The 18,515-nt window shown below is 47.8% G+C and overlaps 1 protein-coding gene across 1 annotated transcript in view; it reads left to right on the top strand.

Annotated features, from left to right (window-relative positions):
- PMS1 (PMS1 homolog 1, mismatch repair system component) overlaps positions 1-18,515 on the top strand; it is a 228,726-nt gene that overhangs the window by 171,632 nt on the left and 38,579 nt on the right. The window contains 2 exon segments of the mRNA XM_063932749.1: positions 10,310-10,426; positions 12,052-12,174. Of these exon segments, the coding sequence (XP_063788819.1) occupies positions 10,310-10,426; positions 12,052-12,174 (240 nt within the window).

Raw genomic sequence — 18,515 nt, 5'->3', positions numbered from 1 at the left:
ATCTTGACGTGGTGTTACAATTTCTTATGTCTCACTGGTTTGAACCTTTGCAAAAGGTTGAGTTGAAATTTCTCACTTGGAAAGTGGTCATGCTTTTGGCCTTGGCGTCCGCGAGACGGGTGTCGGAATTGGCGGCTTTGTCTCACAAGAGCCCATATTTGATTTTCCATGTGGATAGAGCGGAATTGAGAACTCGTCAACAATTTCTGGCGAAGGTGGTTTCTTCATTTCACATAAATCAACCTATTGTGGTGCCTGTGGCTACGGATGCCGTGACGGTGCCAAAATCTCTCGATGTCGTAAGAGCTTTGAAAATTTATGTCGCCAGAACAGCTCTTGTTAGGAAAACGGAGGCTCTGTTTGTCCTGTATGCTTCCAACAAGATTGGAAATCCTGCTTTCAAGCAGACTATTGCACGCTGGATTTGTAATACGATTCAGCACGCTCATTCTACGGCTCGACTGCCGTTGCCGAAGTCAGTGAAGGCCCATTCTACCAGGAAGGTGAGCTCATCTTGGGCGGCTGCCCGAGGGGTCTCGGCACTTCAACTTTGCCGAGCAGCTACGTGGTCGGGTTCAAACACTTTTGGTAAGTTCAGCAAGTTTGATACCCTGGCTGATGAGGACCTCATGTTTGCTCAATCGGTGTTGCAGAGTCGTCCGCACTCTCCCGCCCGGTCTGGAGCTTTGGTATAGACTCCATGGTCCTTTTGGAGTCCCCAGCATCCTCTAGGATGTAAGAGAAAATAGGATTTTAATACCTACCGGTAAATCCTTTTTTCCTAGTCCGTAGAGGATGCTGGGCGCCCATCCCAGTGCGGGCTGTTACTTGCAGTTGTATTGTTAGTTGTTGTTTTCGGTTACACGAAGGTTGTGTATCGGTTATGTTCAGCTTGTTGCTGTTTTCGTTCATACTGTTATCTGGTATTCCTGCTAATCCAGTTATACGGTGTGTTTGTGGTGTGAGCTGGTATGTGTCTCACCCGTAGTGTAACAAAAATCCTTTCCCTTGAAATGTCCGTCTCCCTGGGCACAGTTCCTATAACTGAGGTCTGGAGGAGGGGCATAGAGGGAGGAGCCAGTTCACACCCCTTCAAAGTCTTATAGTGTGCCCATGTCTCCTGCGGATCCTGTCTATACCCCATGGTCCTTTTGGAGTCCCCAGCATCCTCTACGGACTAGGAGAAAAGGATTTACCGGTAGGTATTAAAATCCTATTTTTTCCCCCCTGTATTTGTGAATTCACTTTTTGCATCACTGAGATATATATACTGTGTGTATGTATGTATGTATGTATGTATGTATATATATATATATATATATATATATATACACACACACGGAACTGGAACCGGAACCATCCCTTCATTTTGCCGCCTGGTCAGTGTAGGGATGGGAGCACCTTACAGCAAAATTCCACAAGTAATGTACAGAGTTCCACGGCATTGTGCGCATCCAGGCGAATATTCCACGGAATGTACGTTACTCCTCTCTGTTGTAAAATAAATGGAGTATTTTAGACTGAAATAAGCTGAATATGATGCCTCAGCAGCAGGTGGGTGCCATGCCAGGAGGTGAGTGACCGCTTGGGAAATTTGCAGTGTGTGGAGTGGTGGATTTCATCCTTGCAGGATCGGTTACGTCGTAATAGCTCAAGTGGCTGTTGAGCAGCACGGTGGCGCAGTGGTCAGCTTTGCAGCATCACAGCACTGGGGTCATGGGTTTGGTTCCAGCCGGGGTCCCTGTCTCACTGCAGTTTGTATCTTCTCAGCATGGACAGGGTGCATTGAGCGCCACGCATCCTGCCACTGATCGCAAGCATAGCGGCATTGAGTCTAATTCAGACCTAATCGCTAGGCTGCGTTTTTGCACAGCGGGCAATCAGGTCTGAACTGCGCATGCGTATAGGTCGCAATGTGCAGACGTGTGGGTCCACAGCGCCGGGGATCGGCGGGCAGGTATGGGACGGTGCTAGAAAAGCGATCGCACAGGCGATCACAAGGTGACGGACAGGAATAGGGTGTTTGTGGGTGGCAACTGACCGTTTTTATAGGAGTGTCGAAAAAATGCAAGAGGGACCAGGCGTTTGAAGGGAGGGTCTCTGACGTCCGCTCTGGCCCCAATCAGCCTGATTCTGTCGCACTGGATAAGTCAGTCCTGGGCTGCGCAGAGACGTGCAGCTCTCCTACACATGCGATCGCACCCCTGCACAGCGATTTCCCTCTCCCCCTGTACTACCATTGAGTAATGCTGCGCATGTGATAGGGAATATAGGGGGTCATTCCGAGTTGATCGCTAGCTGCCGTTGTTCGCTGCGTAGCGATCAGTGAATAAAACGGCTAATCTGCGCATGCCCCGCAATGCGCACGCGCGACATACGGGTACAAAGAGCATCGTAGTTTTGCACAGGTTCTAGCGAAGCATTCAGTCGCACAGCCGATCGTAAGGAGATTGACAGGAAGTGGGAGTTTCTGGGTGGCAACTGACCGTTTTCTGGGAGTGTCTGGAAAAACGCAGGCGTGGCCGGGCGTTTGCTGGGCGGGTATCTGATGTCATTACCGTGTCACTCGTCGCAGCAATCATCGCACAGGATAAGTAACTACAGGGCTGGCCTTGTTTTGCACAAAATGATTTTGCAGGAGCTCGGCTGCACAGCTGTGCGCACTCCTGCAAAGCGAAAATACACTCCCCGGTGGGCGGCGACAATGCGTTTGCACGGCTGCTAAAAACTGCTAGCGAGCGATCAACTCTGAATGACCCCCATAGATTGTAAGCTCCACTGGGACAAGGATGGATGTGAATAACTAAATATTCTCTGTTAAACGCTGCGTAATATGTGAGCGCTATATATAAAAACCTGTAATAATAAGTGGCTACAGCCTCCCCTTACTGACGTGCATTACATCCCATTAGCCCAGAGATGAGTGCTTTGCCTGTCAGTAACGGATTTAACGTGTGAAGAGAGCTGCAGCACAATCACTTTAGCACTGTATAAAATGATTCTCCGAGGGCACGAATGTTGCATCGTTTTGCGCTAGTTTACCCGCCGGTATATTTGTGAATGCGGATAGCACATTAGCACACATGAAGTATGCCTGCAATATTTGTAATATTGCAGATTGCATATATTAATATTTGTCCACATGTTAATTACACATTATTTATAGTCCTTTACGTCACATGCGATTCAAGATTTTGGTGAATGCGTGCCAGCCTGAGAAAGTGGCCTGCATTAAGATTTCCCCTCAATTAGTGTTGTCAGGGCGTAGAAATCCCAGCGAGCATCTATTGCTGAAATCTACACTCTAGCCTGAGAACTGCTAAAACCCAACAGATGCCAGTGTTTATGAGCCTGTATTTCAGATGTCCTTTCTGGTAAATACTTTACAAGCAGTAGATCGAGTTGGCCCTACTAGGAACCTAGTCAGCTGGTTATGTGCATGTGTGAATATCTTTCCAGTGACCCTTCCCGTGCCGGGGACCTGGGGGTTTCAGCGTCGCACCATTCCCTGTTCCACCCCTCAAGCCAAGGAAAAGACAAATCCTTTTGATGAATTAATTTTCTTGTACGTTCGCTTGTTTGGCAAGAACATTATTTTGTATATACAGTATAAATATAGTTTAGAAGGCGTTACATAAATACTATTTATTTCTCTCTCTCATCATATCACTGGCATGTTCTGGGAACAGATGTGTATTCATCCCATTCCTTCTCCAGGAAAATACCCATTTTTCCAGCGTTTTCTTTCTGTTGGTACCTTGCAACCGTGGCATGCAAGGAAACCTGTATATTCGAAGCAATAGAGAACATACAAACTCCACACACACAGCTTCCTGGTTGCTGACACCAGCGCTGTTTGCCAGCAACGCTAAGCCCATGTGCAGAGCCTGAAAGAAGCACTGAGAAACAGTCCTCATTCTTTTATTGTTTTTATCTTGTGTCTATTATATAACAAGCTAAATGCTCCATCTAGCAGTTGCACAGTGAAAGCTTTCACTAACTGCCTGACATAGCCCTTCCCCCCGAGTCCAGTAAATCCGGGCACTGCACCTATGCCTGAGAACATTCCCAAACTGGAGAGATGGGAGGAAGAGGGCTTAAAGAGAAAGAGGGGAAGAGAGAGATGGAAGGAGGGAGAGAGAGTGATGGGAGGAAGAGGGGTTAGAGAAAGAGGGGAAGATAGAATGGAGAAAAGAGGGGAAGATAGAATGGTGAAAGAGGGGAAGAGAGAGATGGGAGGAGGGAGAGAAAGTGCTGGGAGGAAGAGGGGGTAGGGTGAGAGGGGAAGATAGAATGGAGAAAAGAGGGGAAGATAGAATGGTGAAAGAGGGGAAGAGAGAGATGGGAGGAGGGAGAGAGAGAGTGATGGGAGAAAGAGGGGAAGATAGAATGGAGAAAAGAGGGGAAGATAGAATGGTGAGAGATGGGAGGAGGGAGAGAGAGTGATGGGAGGAAGAGGGGGTAGAGAAAGAGGGGAAGATAGAATGGAGAAAAGAGGGGAAGATAGAATGGTGAAAGAGGGGAAGAGAGAGATGGGAGGAGGGAGAGAGAGTGATGGGAGGAAGATGGGGTAGAGAGAGGGGAAGATAGAATGGAGAAAGAGGGGAAGAGAGAGATGGGATGAGGGAGAGAGAGTGATGGGAGGAAGAGGGGGTAGAGAGAGGGGAAGATAGAATGGAGAAAGAGGGGAAGATAGAATGGAGAAAGTGGGGAAGAGAGAGATGGGAGAAGGGAGAGAAAGTGCTGGGAAGAAGAGGGGGTAGGGTGAGAGGGGAAGATAGAATGGAGAAAAGAGGGGAAGAGAGAGATGGAGAAAGAGGGGAAGAGAGAGATGGAGAAAGAGGGGAAGATAGAATGGAGAAAGAGGGGAATATAGAATGGAGAAAGAGTGGAAGATAGAATGGAGAAAGAGTGGAAGATAGAATGGAGAAAGAGGGGAAGATAGAATGGAGAAACGAGGGGAAGATAGAATGGAGAAAGAGGGGAAGATAGAATGGAGAAAAGAGGGGAAGAGAGAGATGGGAGGAGGGAGAGAAATTGCTGGGAAGAAGAGGGGGTAGGGTGAGAGGGGAAGATAGAATGGAGAAAAGAGGGGAAGATAGAATGGAGAAAGGGGAAGAGAGAGATAGGAGGAGGGAGAGAAGGTGCTGGAAGGAAGGGGGGGGTAGAGAGAGAGGGGAAGATAGAATGGAGAAAAGAGGGGAAGATAGAATGGAGAAAGAGGGGAAGATAAAATGGAGAAAGAGGGGAAGAGAGAGATGGGAGGAGGGAGAGAAGGTGCTGGGAGAAAAGATGGGTTAGAGAGAGAGGGGTGAAAGAGGGGAAGATAGAATGGAGAAAAGAGGGGAAGATAGAATGGAGAAAGAGGGGAAGATAGAATGGAGAAAAGAGGGGAAGATAGAATGGAGAAAAGAGGGGAAGATAGAATGGTGAAAGAGGGGAAGAGAGAGATGGGAGGAGGGAGAGAAAGTGCTGGGAGGAAGAGGGGGTAGGGTGAGAGGGGAAGATAGAATGGAGAAAAGAGGGGAAGATAGAATGGTGAAAGAGGGGAAGAGAGAGATGGGAGGAGGGAGAGAGAGAGTGATGGGAGAAAGAGGGGAAGATAGAATGGAGAAAAGAGGGGAAGATAGAATGGTGAAAGAGGGGAAGAGAGAGATGGGAGGAGGGAGAGAGAGTGATGGGAGGAAGAGGGGGTAGAGAAAGAGGGGAAGATAGAATGGAGAAAAGAGGGGAAGATAGAATGGTGAAAGAGGGGAAGAGAGAGATGGGAGGAGGGAGAGAGAGTGATGGGAGGAAGATGGGGTAGAGAGAGGGGAAGATAGAATGGAGAAAGAGGGGAAGAGAGAGATGGGATGAGGGAGAGAGAGTGATGGGAGGAAGAGGGGGTAGAGAGAGGGGAAGATAGAATGGAGAAAGAGGGGAAGAGAGAGATGGGAGAAGGGAGAGAAAGTGCTGGGAAGAAGAGGGGGTAGGGTGAGAGGGGAAGATAGAATGGAGAAAAGAGGGGAAGAGAGAGATGGAGAAAGAGGGGAAGAGAGAGATGGAGAAAGAGGGGAAGATAGAATGGAGAAAGAGGGGAAGATAGAATGGAGAAAGAGGGGAAGATAGAATGGAGAAAGAGTGGAAGATAGAATGGAGAAAGAGGGGAAGATAGAATGGAGAAAGAGGGGAAGATAGAATGGAGAAAAGAGGGGAAGATAGAATGGAGAAAAGAGGGGAAGAGAGAGATGGGAGGAGGGAGAGAAATTGCTGGGAAGAAGAGGGGGTAGGGTGAGAGGGGAAGATAGAATGGAGAAAAGAGGGGAAGATAGAATGGAGAAAGGGGAAGAGAGAGATAGGAGGAGGGAGAGAAGGTGCTGGAAGGAAGGGGGGGGTAGAGAGAGAGGGGAAGATAGAATGGAGAAAGAGGGGAAGATAAAATGGAGAAAGAGGGGAAGAGAGAGATGGGAGGAGGGAGAGAAGGTGCTGGGAGAAAAGATGGGTTAGAGAGAGAGGGGTGAAAGAGGGGAAGATAGAATGGAGAAAAGAGGGGAAGATAGAATGGAGAAAGAGGGGAAGATAGAATGGAGAAAGGAGGGGAAGATAGAATGGTGAAAGAGGGGAAGAGAGAGATGGGAGGAGGGAGAGAAAGTGCTGGGAAGAAGAGGGGGTAGGGTGAGAGGGGAAGATAGAATAGAGAAAAGAGGGGAAGATAGAATGGAGAAAGAGGGGAAGATAGAATGGAGAAAGGGGAAGAGAGAGATGGGAGGAGGGAGAGAAGGTGCTGGGAGGAAGGGGGGGGGGTAGAGAGAGAGGGGAAGATAGAATGGAGAAAAGAGGGGAAGATAGAATGGTGAAAGAGGGGAAGAGAGAGATGGGAGGAGGGAGAGAAAGTGCTGGGAAGAAGAGGGGGTAGGGTGAGAGGGGAAGATAGAATGGAGAAAAGAGGGGAAGATAGAATGGAGAAAAGAGGGGAAGATAGAATGGAGAAAGAGGGGAAGATAGAATGGAGAAAAGAGGGGAAGATAGAATGGAGAAAGAGGGGAAGATAGAATGGAGAAAGGGGAAGAGAGAGGTGGGAGGAGGAAGAGAAGGTGCTGGGAGGAAGGGGGGGTAGAGACAGAGGGGAAGATAGAATGGAGAAAAGAGGGGAAGATAGAATGGAGAAAGAGGGGAAGATAAAATTGAGAAAAAGGGGAAGAGAGAGATGGGAGGAGGGAGAGAAGGTGCTGGGAGAAAAGATGGGTTAGAGAGAGAGGGGTGAAAGAGGGGAAGATAGAATGGAGAAAGAGGGGAAGATAGAATGGAGAAAGAGGGGAAGATAGAATGGAGAAAAGAGGGGAAGATAGAATGGAGAAAAGAGGGGAAGATAGAATGGAGAAAAGAGGGGAAGATAGAATGGAGAGAAGAGGGGAAGAGAGAGATGGGAGGAGGGAGAGAAAGTGCTGGAAGGAAGGGGGGGGGTAGAGAGAGAGGGGAAGATAGAATGGAGAAAAGAGGGGAAGATAGAATGGAGAAAGAGGGGAAGATAAAATGGAGAAAGAGGGGAAGAGAGAGATGGGAGGAGGGAGAGAAGGTGCTGGGAGAAAAGATGGGTTAGAGAGAGAGGGGTGAAAGAGGGGAAGATAGAATGGAGAAAAGAGGGGAAGATAGAATGGTGAAAGAGGAAGAGAGAGATGGGAGGAGGGAGAGAAAGTGCTGGGAAGAAGAGGGGGTAGGGTGAGAGGGGAAGATAGAATGGAGAAAGAGGGGAAGACAGAATGGAGAAAGGGGAAGAGAGAGATGGGAGGAGGGAGAAAAGGTGCTGGGAGGAAGGGGGGGGGGTTAGAGAGAGAGAGGGGAAGATAGAATGGAGAAAAGAGGGGAAGATAGAATGGAGAAAGAGGGGAAGATAAAATGGAGAAAGAGGGGAAGAGAGAGATGGGAGGAGGGAGAGAAGGTGCTGGGAGAAAAGATGAGTTAGAGAGAGAGGGGGATGAAAGAGGGGAAGATAGAATGGAGAAAAGAGGGGAAGATAGAATGGAGAAAGAGGGGAAGATAGAATGGAGAAAAGAGGGGAAGATAGAATGGAGAAAGAGGGGAAGATAGAATGGAGAAAGGGGAAGAGAGAGACGGGAGGAGGGAGAGAAGGTGCTGGGAGAAAAGATGGATTAGAGAGAGAGGGGTGAAAGGGGAAGATAGAATGGAGAAAGAGGGGAAGAGAGATGGGAGGAGGTAGAGAGAGTGATGGGAGGAAGAAGGGTTAGAGAGAGGGGAGGAGGGAGAGAGAGTGATGGGAGGAAGAAGGGTTAGAGAGAGGGGAGGAGGGAGAGAGAGTGATGGGAGGAAGAAGGGTTAGAGAGAGAGGGGAGAAAGAATGGAGAGAGATGGGAGGAGGGAGAGAAAGTGCTGGGAATAAGAGGGGTTAGAGAAAGAGGGGAAGATAGAATGGAGGAAGAGGGGAAGAGAGAGATGGGAGGAAGAGGGGGCAGAGAGAGAAGAGAGAAAGCGGGGAAGCGAGGAAAAAAAGGGAGAAAGGTGAAGAGAGAGAGATGGGAGGAGGGAGAGAAATAGATGACAGGAAGAGGGTCCAGGAGAGAGAGAGATGGTGAGAAGAGTGGGGACAGATATGACTTACCTTAAAGAGAAGGCCACCAGTATTTTCAGCTATCTCCATTCTTTATGTAGTATCCAAATAGTTTGACTTCCCACAATGTTGGGTCTGAATTGCGTCGTAGGTCAACTCCATGATCTGGTCAATTTATCTTTCTGTATTTCCAAGATATTAATCCAGAATCCTAATGTGTAAATTCATTGTATGATAACTTTAATGTCTATCCAGCCCATCACTAGAACACCAGGTATGTATGTATGTAAGATACAAGAGAAACTTACGTTATCTAAGCAAGTGGAAGCTCCTACAGTACTTAACGTTCATTGCCAAAGTGCAAACGAGTTCTACAGGATGAGACATTTCCATGCTGACTGGTCTTGGCCATATAAGTTATGACATTATTATTTAGAGCAGATGTATGCAGCCTATATTTCCAAGTGCCCAGACTTCCAGGATCCCGGAATTTTGCTGTAAATCTGATTGGGAACTGGTCTTATTGGGTCCCGGAGCAATGGCTTGCAGACTTGGGTTCCTAGCTTATAAAGGTTTTTGCTCCACTAATTCTAAGGGTCTCTTTATGGAGCAGTTAATATAAAGCTCGGTCCTCTCCAGCTTACGGCATTGCACACACAGCCTGTTAGTGGTGGGAATGCATCATGTTATGAAGAGGTTTTCCTGTATATGAAGAGAAAATGATGGACAGGGGAGAGACAGGTGATGGGGCAACCCTAATAACTGTCACAATAAATAAAATAAGAAATAGAAAGACAAACGTTGGCGGAAGGTGCGAGATGTTCGGATCTAGCCTTTTGAAGAATCCAGCCAGGTGGCACCATAGGCACGCCCAGTAAAGTGACCGCTCAATCATTACTCTGATTTTATCCTTTCTTCCTTTTCACTGCTTCACATAATAAATGAAATAATAAATATATGATTCATCCAATCAGACGGCTGAGCCGCCCATGTTCACTCATTTAGGGGTCTATTTACTAAGCCTTGGATGGAGATAAAGTACCAGCCAATCGGCTCCTAACTGTCATTTTTCAAACACAGCCTGTGGCATGGTAGTTTGGAGCCGATTGGCTGGAACTTTATCTCCATCCAAGGCTTAGTAAATCAACCCCTTAGTCTTGGTTGTGTTTGGGTGCAGTTGTGTAGTTTCAGATAGCGCACCCTTGGAGATTTTTGTCTATCTATATGAATGTCACCCTGTATATATGGCTGCACAGATAGGTCCATGTCCTCTGCCCTTTCCATGACCACTTCTCAACATGGGAGGGTGCAAGGAGCAATTACCAAAAAAAACAAACCCAACAAATGTACAATAAACCTCGACAAGAACTTGGATTTGTTGGGTGTCCCATTAGGTCACTCTCTTGGCCCTTCCCAAATGTAGTCCCTGCACAAATTGGGTGGATTATTATTACCATAAGAAGACGAAGTAGAGGTGGTCACCTGAAATTCGGTCCACCACTAAACCCTTGTCGCTGTAGAGATTAGACATTAGGCCTGGATGGTGCAGTATTTGTTATAGGGTCACGGTCAGTGGCGGGCGGCTGCCGTAGCCAAGTCCTTCTCCCTAGGTCCCCACCTCCTGGACACAATGTTTGGTGGGAGTGTTGAATGGCTCTGGCACACACGGGTGTGTGTGTGTGTTTAATGTTGCCTCGCTTTATCTGTGTGTGGTTTAACCAGTATGGAAAATAAATAACCGAGAGCAATTTGTGTGTGTTTTAGGTGACACTCTGGCAAAAGTCCAAAGTCTCCGATCACAAAACGGCCTTCATGTCAGTCCTGGGAGTCGCCATTGCAAACAATATGGTTCCTTTCCAACACCAATGTGATGATCCAGAGGTACGTTACTCCCCTATACGTATGTGGGGGAGATTTATCATATCTTGGAGAGAGAGAGAAAGTGTAGACGTTGCTCATTCCAACCCATAAGCTTCTGTCGTTTTTCTAGCACAGCAGTTAGGAGCTGATTGGTTGGTACTTTATCTGTCTCCAAGCTTTGATAAATCTCACCCTGTCTATAATATGTATTCTGACTTCTCTGTGTCTTTTATATTGACTTAAGTATCCGTAAGAACAGTTCATCAGTCTGTAGGTCTTTGTTTTTGCTGATTGTTCTGTATGATAAAGCAACAATACTGAAACCTGACGCATCCGGTCTCTCGCACTATCTGTGCCCCGAAATAAAACCTTTCCTGCAGCTGTTTTGTTATATTGAGAAATACTATGGGGTCACTTCAGTTAGGCGCAAATCGGCTCGCCCCACAAGTAAGTGTGGGAATATGCAACACAGTAGCCCAGATTATTGTTTACCACCCACGTGTGGCCCTGTAGACAACTCTGTGAGTCCGGGATGATATTGGGGTAAGTGGGTGTGCCGCTGCTGGGATTTCTATGCAGTTGCAGCAGCATATCACCCTGCTCATGGCTAATTGAATTGACCCCTATGGGCAGCTGATGGGCGTGGCAATAGGGGTGAAGTTTGCACCAGGTTCTGCAATATTTTTCTGGGTCATTGGTTGGAAACACACGTGTGATAGCCATCTCGGAGCAGGTTAGTCCTTCGTAACACTGCACACATGGGCTGCTTGTATTTGGTAGGACTAAGATCATTAAAAATAATTCTATATTTACTGAGTTACACGGATCCCTGTGCACAGACTCAAATCTTGAGTGTTCGCATACAACGCATGCGCAAATTTACGCATCTTTGGGTATGTCTGTCCTATTCTAAGCCAGACAGAACGCTGTCGGATTTTCCTTTCCATGAAATTAATGAGGACATTATCGGCAGCCGGCATAAAATCAGTGAGCGGCGCAACTTTCTGCTTATGCGCACACGCAGCTCTGCATTAGATGAAGGGGTCCTGGCAATAACATAAGGCAGAGTATCAAGCTCCCAGGTCTATCTATATGATAGGCATAATAAAGAAGGAGACTGCGCTGCCCTTTATAATGTCAATTTACATTATACATTTGCCTTAAGGAGAGAGCAGCGGATAAAGGCGAACCTCTGCGACATCAGTTTATTAAAATAGATGGAATAGAATTGTAGCCAGGACCCATTAAGGTCATTTTTGCGCACTAGCGGCCTAACTCTGAGTCACATACAATGCGAACGCATATAATCACTCCGCCAGACACCTAATCGATGCTAGATGCAGGAGATTCACCTAAATACAGCACACGCTGAGTATGCACACAAATAAAGAGCCGCTCTGTCTGCACGCCTGCAGAACTGTTTTTCTTGCGTGCGTTCCCATTGTTGCCACCCAGAAAAGGCCATTCAGCGACCACTGAGAGACGACCGGGATAGCTGGTAAGTTTGCAGAGATGCGTATACAGCCCGCGACGTGTGCGCGGTTTGCCATGGATAGCTGGATACGGCTGCATTTGGACATGTGTGTGACTCGGAATCAGAGCAAAGACTCTGCAAAAGTGATAATTTGTCCTTATTATTGCGGCAGATCTCTATGGATGGCTACCTCCCAAAGCCGGGCGCTGACCGCACACTAACCAGTCTTTCCAGCCCAGAAAGGAGCTTCATCTTTGTGAACCAGCGTCCCGTTCATCACAAAGATATATTGAAGGTAGCTGCTGCCAGTAGCAAACAATATTATATATTATGTTTTTTTAATTTCTCTTTATGGATCTTTTTTGTGCTTCTTTTGCATTATTCCTGTGTACAAACTTTTCTGAATCGCCATCAATGTCCCTTTCATGGCTTCTGTCTAACCTGCTACTTACTTCCCCTAGACCAGGATTTGCATTGTCTGTTCCTTTTCTCTTCAACTGACTCTTAAGTTATTTTTTGACCTGATCCCTGGGGTTTTTCACTTATGCCCTTTGTTTGTTGCTCTCTGTCCCCCTATCCATGGCACACACAAAAAATATCTCTTCCAATTCTTCTTGAACCCAAATATAGTTACTTTTCTGTCAGTCTCTTTCTGACGTCCTTCCCATTCTCCTTCCTCTTCTTCCCTTTTAATGTGACCGTTCCATCCAACCTTGACAAGAGCAGAGAAGTTGCCCAATCAGCTTTCAGGTAGCATTTATCAAGTGCATCCTACAAAATGATAGGTAGAAACTGCACTGTAGAAAATCACATCGAGGTCCAGTTCCCTATTCCTTTCGGGACACCTATTTGAAGGGGAGATGTATAAATTGTCTGAGAAAGATGAAGTGGAGAAGTTGACGATAGCAACCGAACATTTATATAGCGCAATCTATGAAACGACAGAAGCTGATTGGGTGAAATGTACAAATTCTCCACTTTATCGCTCTCGAAGGTTTGATACACACTCCCCTCAGTTAAATAACATTTTCCTTTTCTGCAGCGGGGTACACTGGTATTCCACAGGGAATAACATCGGGGTGTAGAGTTGGATCGCTAGACAGCCCTGAAAAGAGCTTTTTTGAAGAAAAAAATTCAAGGGCCACAGCAAAGGCAATTAAAAGTGCTATATGTCACTCTGACATATCGTGCTGCGGCTCCCTCACCTCCCCCAGCGGCGCTGTATACTCCCGCGCCCTGGTTGCCGGGTACTTACAGCGGAGGGCTCCGGTCTCTTCAGGCACACTCACCGCCGCTGCTCTCCTGGATCGCGTGGCCGCATCTTCGGTAGGAGGTAAGAGGGTCCCCCAGACGGGACCCGTCGAAATCGCGATCCGGCGCAGTCTCCAGAGACGGACCGCGCAGCTGGCATGGACACTGTGGCCGTACAGGGACCCTAATAGACCACCAGGACAAGGGGCACAGGTCGGATTTCTTACAAATCCGTTTGCAATAGGTCCCGCAGTACCCGGTGGTGAAGTCCAGCAGAGGGGATAAGGCTCTGACCTGTAGCCCCTCCCCCAGGCGCTCATTTACTGCAAATGTTCCCACCCTGGAGCTGCATCTCTCTTCTCCCTCACTCCCTGTCAGCGTTTGGGCGCCATTACAACACAGCTGCGCTAATCCTGGGACTGCAGGGATCGGTCTCCTCTGTAAAGCCGCCTGCATCATGAGCGCTCTGCATTTACAGGACATTTAAATATTCTACGTGTCGTTTAGACAGTGTTAGTTAAGAACAAGTGCATAACTATAGGGATCTTTTAGTACAAGTATCCTGTGATATACATCCAGTATTTACTGTGCATTGTTATATTTGTATACATACATAGCTTTACTTAGTATTGCTAGTCTGGTGCAGTTTTATTGTTGTTTGTAATAATTTCTGCATTGTACATGTTACTGTGTGTGCCAATAGCTGCTGTGTGATTTCTATTCCGTGTATCTCACATATATTGCTATCCCTATATTCTGTACCCTGAGGGGGGCTAAGTGCATCAGGGTTCATATAATATAGTGTTTCTTTTTCATCCACTAGGGGTCACTGGAGTACTCTTGGGATATGGACGGGCTTCCGTAGGAACACAGCACTGAATATTTAAATTTAGTAACACTCCACCCCTCCATATCCCTGAGCACTTACTCAGTGTTTTTTCTGTGCTGAACGTGGCAACACATGCTTAGCTGAAGTCACGGTTTTGTTGAAGAAACTTTTATTTATTTTTATTTTTATTTTTTTCTACTGTTTGACCACATCCCTGTCCCCCTTCCAAAAGGCAGGGTCAGGGATAGTGCAGCTGCTGATTGCAGCACGGGCGTGTCGGGCCTCTCTGAAAGAGCTCCCTCACAGCCCTCACATCCTCCTGCACTGGCTGGCCGGCGCTTACTGAAAAGCCCCGTCGGAGCCTCCGCACGTCTGCAGGAGTGAGGTATGTGAAACGGGGCGGTCAGCTCCCGCTGCCGCCCCGACGTGTGGAGACATAGTGCTGGGTGACGGCAAGGAGCGGCTGCATTCCACCCCGCTCAGGCGGCCGCACGTTCGTCCACAGACCTCCGTGCAGGCACCGCGGCTCTCTCCACTCAGGCGCCCGCACGTTCGTCACAGACCTCCGTGCAGGCGCAGCGGCTCTCCCCTCTCAGGCGCCCGCACGTTCGGCCACAGACCTCCGTGCAGGCGCAGCGGCTCTATCCACTCAGGCGCCCACACGTTCGGCCACAGACCTCCGTGCAGGCGCCGCGGCTCTCCCCGCTCAGGTACCCGCCCGTTAGGCCACAGCCTCCGGCCAGGCACCTCGGAACGCTACCTTGGTAGCTGACACGCTATATATAGGAGCCCACCGCTGGGACACACGTAGCGCTCTACGATACCCGCTGGGGGCCCACACGCTGCGCTGCCGCTGTAATAAGATAAACAGCCATTACAGGGGGGACATATCAGTGAAATACTGCAGCAGCAGAGGGATTGTTACAGTATAATCAGTGAATGCACTGTGATTATGTGTATAAGTATAGCAGGGCAGCCATTTTAACAGCTTCCTGTGTCTTCCTCTGTGATTCCAGAACGTTCCTGTCCTACATCTCTTCTCCACCGGAGGCGCAGGGGTGTTCGTGGGAATTTGGGATCAAATTTCATAGTACTGGCCACGTGTATTGCACTGGGCCAGATATATATACAGAGCCACCTTATTGCTATTTTACTGAGTCGTGCAGGTGTCTGTGTTTTGTGTATTGTATTGTCTGTCGCCATAAGTTTTCCTGTGTCGGATTCTCTAAATCAGATGTTAGTAGAATCCAGACAGAATCCAGATAAACGGTTTTCTATACCTCGCAGATTTAAGTCTAGTTATCCGTTTCCAGAATCGGTAACGGGTACATGGGAGAATCCACCAATAGTTGATTCTTCAGTGTCAAAGCTTACCAAGAAATTAACCATACCAGTGCCATCAGCTACTACGCTTAAAGATCCGTCAGATCGTAAGATAGAAACTATGCTTAAATCCATGTATGTAGCAGCAGGTGTGATGCTAAGACCTGGATTGGTTGGCATTTGGGTCACTAAGGCGCTCATAATATGGCTTACAGAACTCAAATCGGCTTTACATGACGAAAACCTGATAATTCAGGTGAATCAAATGATTGAGGCTGTAGAGTATCTCTGTACAGCGTCTACTGACGTCTGTCAGCTCACTTCTCGTATTTCATCTTCGCTAGTTACGGCACGAAGAGCACTCTACCTGCGTACTTATCAAGCGGAGGCAGAGGTCAAACGAAGTATAGAGGCGTTGCCTTACGATGGCAAGAAGTTGTTTGGTCCAGAATTGGACGCATGGATTAAGGAGGCTACGGGAGGTAAGTCTGTGTTCTTACCATTGCCTCCACCTGCGCCAAGAAGAAGGTACGCTGGACCTTCGTTCAAATCCTTTAGACCTCAGCCCTTTCGAGGACGTGGCAGAGGATCAGCCATGCCTGCTAGACGTGGTCGAGGACGTGGTTTCCATCAAACCAACACAACTCGCCAAGACGCTAAGGTTACCGACAAGCCAGTGGCATGACGGGTTACCAGCCCATCTCGGTTCTCCAATTGTGGGAGCACGCCTTCAGACGTTCCATGGGGCGTGGTTCCACACATCCGCGGAGGGCTGGATTCGCAATTTAGTGTTAAAAGGTTACAAAATAGAGTTCGACTGTCTGCCGCCTCTGCGGTTTTTCAAGACAGGATTGCCTCTGTCGGACGACAAGAGGAGAGTTTTGCAAATTGCCATTCAGTCCTTACTGGATTCGGCAGTGTTGATTCCGGTCCCTGTACACCAACAGGGTCAGGGTTATTATTCAAGCCTGTTTGTGGTCCCGAAGCCGGATGGCTCAGTCAGACCAATATTGAACTTAAAGGGCCTCAATCAGTACGTAACTTACTACAGATTCAAAATGGAGTCTCTACGGTCGGTGATTGCGGGGTTAGAGACCAAGGAATTTATGATTGCGCTAGACCTCAAGGATGCGTACTTACACATTCCAATTTGGCAGCCTCATCAGAAATTCTTACGATTTGCAATACGCCAGAACCATTACCAGTTTCAGGCTCTGCCGTTTGGCCTGTCATCAGCGCCTCGGGTATTCACCAAAGTAATGTCTGTGATGATAGCTCACCTCAGATCCCTGGGAGTGACGATAGTTCCGTATTTAGACGATCTGCTCATCAAAGCTCCGTCTCAACAGATACTTACCCAACATGCGCTGCTAACTTACAATGTATTGGTTCACCACGGTTGGATTGTCAATTTCAAGAAATCACATCTGATTCCGTCTCAACGCCTTCAGTTCCTAGGTATGATTCTCGATACGGTCAATCAAAGGATTTACCTACCACAACAGAAAGTACAAATGCTACGCCATCTAGTACAATTAGTACTCAAACCACGCACAGTGTCGGTACACTTGTGCATTCGCCTGTTAGGCACAATGGTGGCAGCTTTCGAGGCGCTTCAGTTCGGGAGATTTCACTCTCGTCCATTTCAGCTGAACGTGCTTGCCCAGTGGTCGGGCTCGCATCTGCAGATTCACCACAGAGTGAGGTTGTCACCAATAGCAAGAGTTTCTCTGCTATGGTGGCTCAAGGAACACAATTTAACCGCAGGAAGACGGTTCGGAGTTTGCAATTGGATAATTCTAACTACGGACGCCAGTCTCAGAGGTTGGGGAGCGGTAATTCAAAATTGTCAGCTCCAGGGTCTCTGGGCGGATCACGAAAAATTGCTGTCAATAAATGTTCTAGAACTCCGCGCGATTTTCAATGCGCTACGACAAGCGGTGCACATGGTTCGCTCTCAGCCTGTCCAAGTGCAGTCGGACAATGCGACAGCGGTCGCATACATCAACAAACAAGGAGGAACGAGAAGCCGCATGGCAATGCGGGAAGTAGCTCGAATCCTCAATTGGGCAGAATACCACCAGGTGATATTGTCGGCCGTGTTCATTCCGGGAGTGGACAACTGGGAAGCGGATTATCTCAGTCGTCGGGATCTTCACCCAGGCGAATGGTCATTAAATCCAGAAGTGTTTCACATGTTGGTTCAGCGATGGGGTTATCCTCAGGTGGACCTGATGGCATCTCGACACAATCATCAAACGCCCCAGTATGTGTCCAGAACAAGAGATCCAAAGGCAGTCGCGGTGGATGCTCTCACTGTCGCGTGGCCGTACAGTCTGGTGTATCTGTTTCCACCGTTTCCGCTGCTCCCTCTGGTGCTAAAACGGATCAAAAGAGAGTCGCTCACAGTCATACTAGTGGCGCCTCATTGGCCTCGGAGAGCTTGGTTCTCGGATCTTCGAGGATTACTCGCAGACGATCCGTGGCCGCTCCCGATACGTCCAGACCTGTTACAACAGGGTCCTTTTCTTTACCCCGATTTAGCGCGGCTGCGTTTGACGGGGTGGCTGTTGAGACCGCCCTCTTAAAAAGAGAGGGCATTCCAGATTCAGTTATACCAACCATGTTACGAGCTAGGAAGCCGGTTACGGCAGCTCATTATTACAGAATATGGCGTGCCTATATAGGTTGGTGTGAAGCTCGGAAATTTCCGACATCAGCTTTCAAGTTATGCCGCCTTTTGTTGTTTCTACAATCAGGCTTAGATGGAGGCTTGCGTTTATCTACACTAAAGGTGCAGGTATCTGCTTTGTCAATTTACTTTCAAAGACGATTGGCTCTATTGCCGTCTATACGCACCTTTCTCCAAGGTGTAATCAGGGTACAGCCTCCTTTCATTCCACCTACAGCGCCATGGGACTTGAATCTGGTTTTGGAGTTCTTACAGTCTTCATATTTTGAACCCTTACAACAAGTGGATATAAAGTTTCTCACTTGGAAAACAATTTTTCTCTTAGCCTTAGCTTCGGCAAGGCGTGTTTCGGATTTGGGTGCCTTGTCATGCAAGCCACCGTATTTGGTGTTTCATGATGACAGAGCGGAACTTCGGACGAATCCCGCCTTCTTACCAAAGGTAGTGTCATCTTTTCACATCAATCAACCAATAGTAGTTCCTGTGTTGACAGCACAGTCTGGAACTCTGGATGTGGTTCGTGCGTTACGCGTTTATGTAA

Source organism: Pseudophryne corroboree, chromosome 7 (assembly GCF_028390025.1).
Source record: "Pseudophryne corroboree isolate aPseCor3 chromosome 7, aPseCor3.hap2, whole genome shotgun sequence".
NCBI lineage: Eukaryota > Metazoa > Chordata > Amphibia > Anura > Myobatrachidae > Pseudophryne > Pseudophryne corroboree.
The sequence above is the reverse complement of the archived record's forward strand: the minus strand, read 5'-3'. Positions and strand labels throughout refer to the sequence as shown.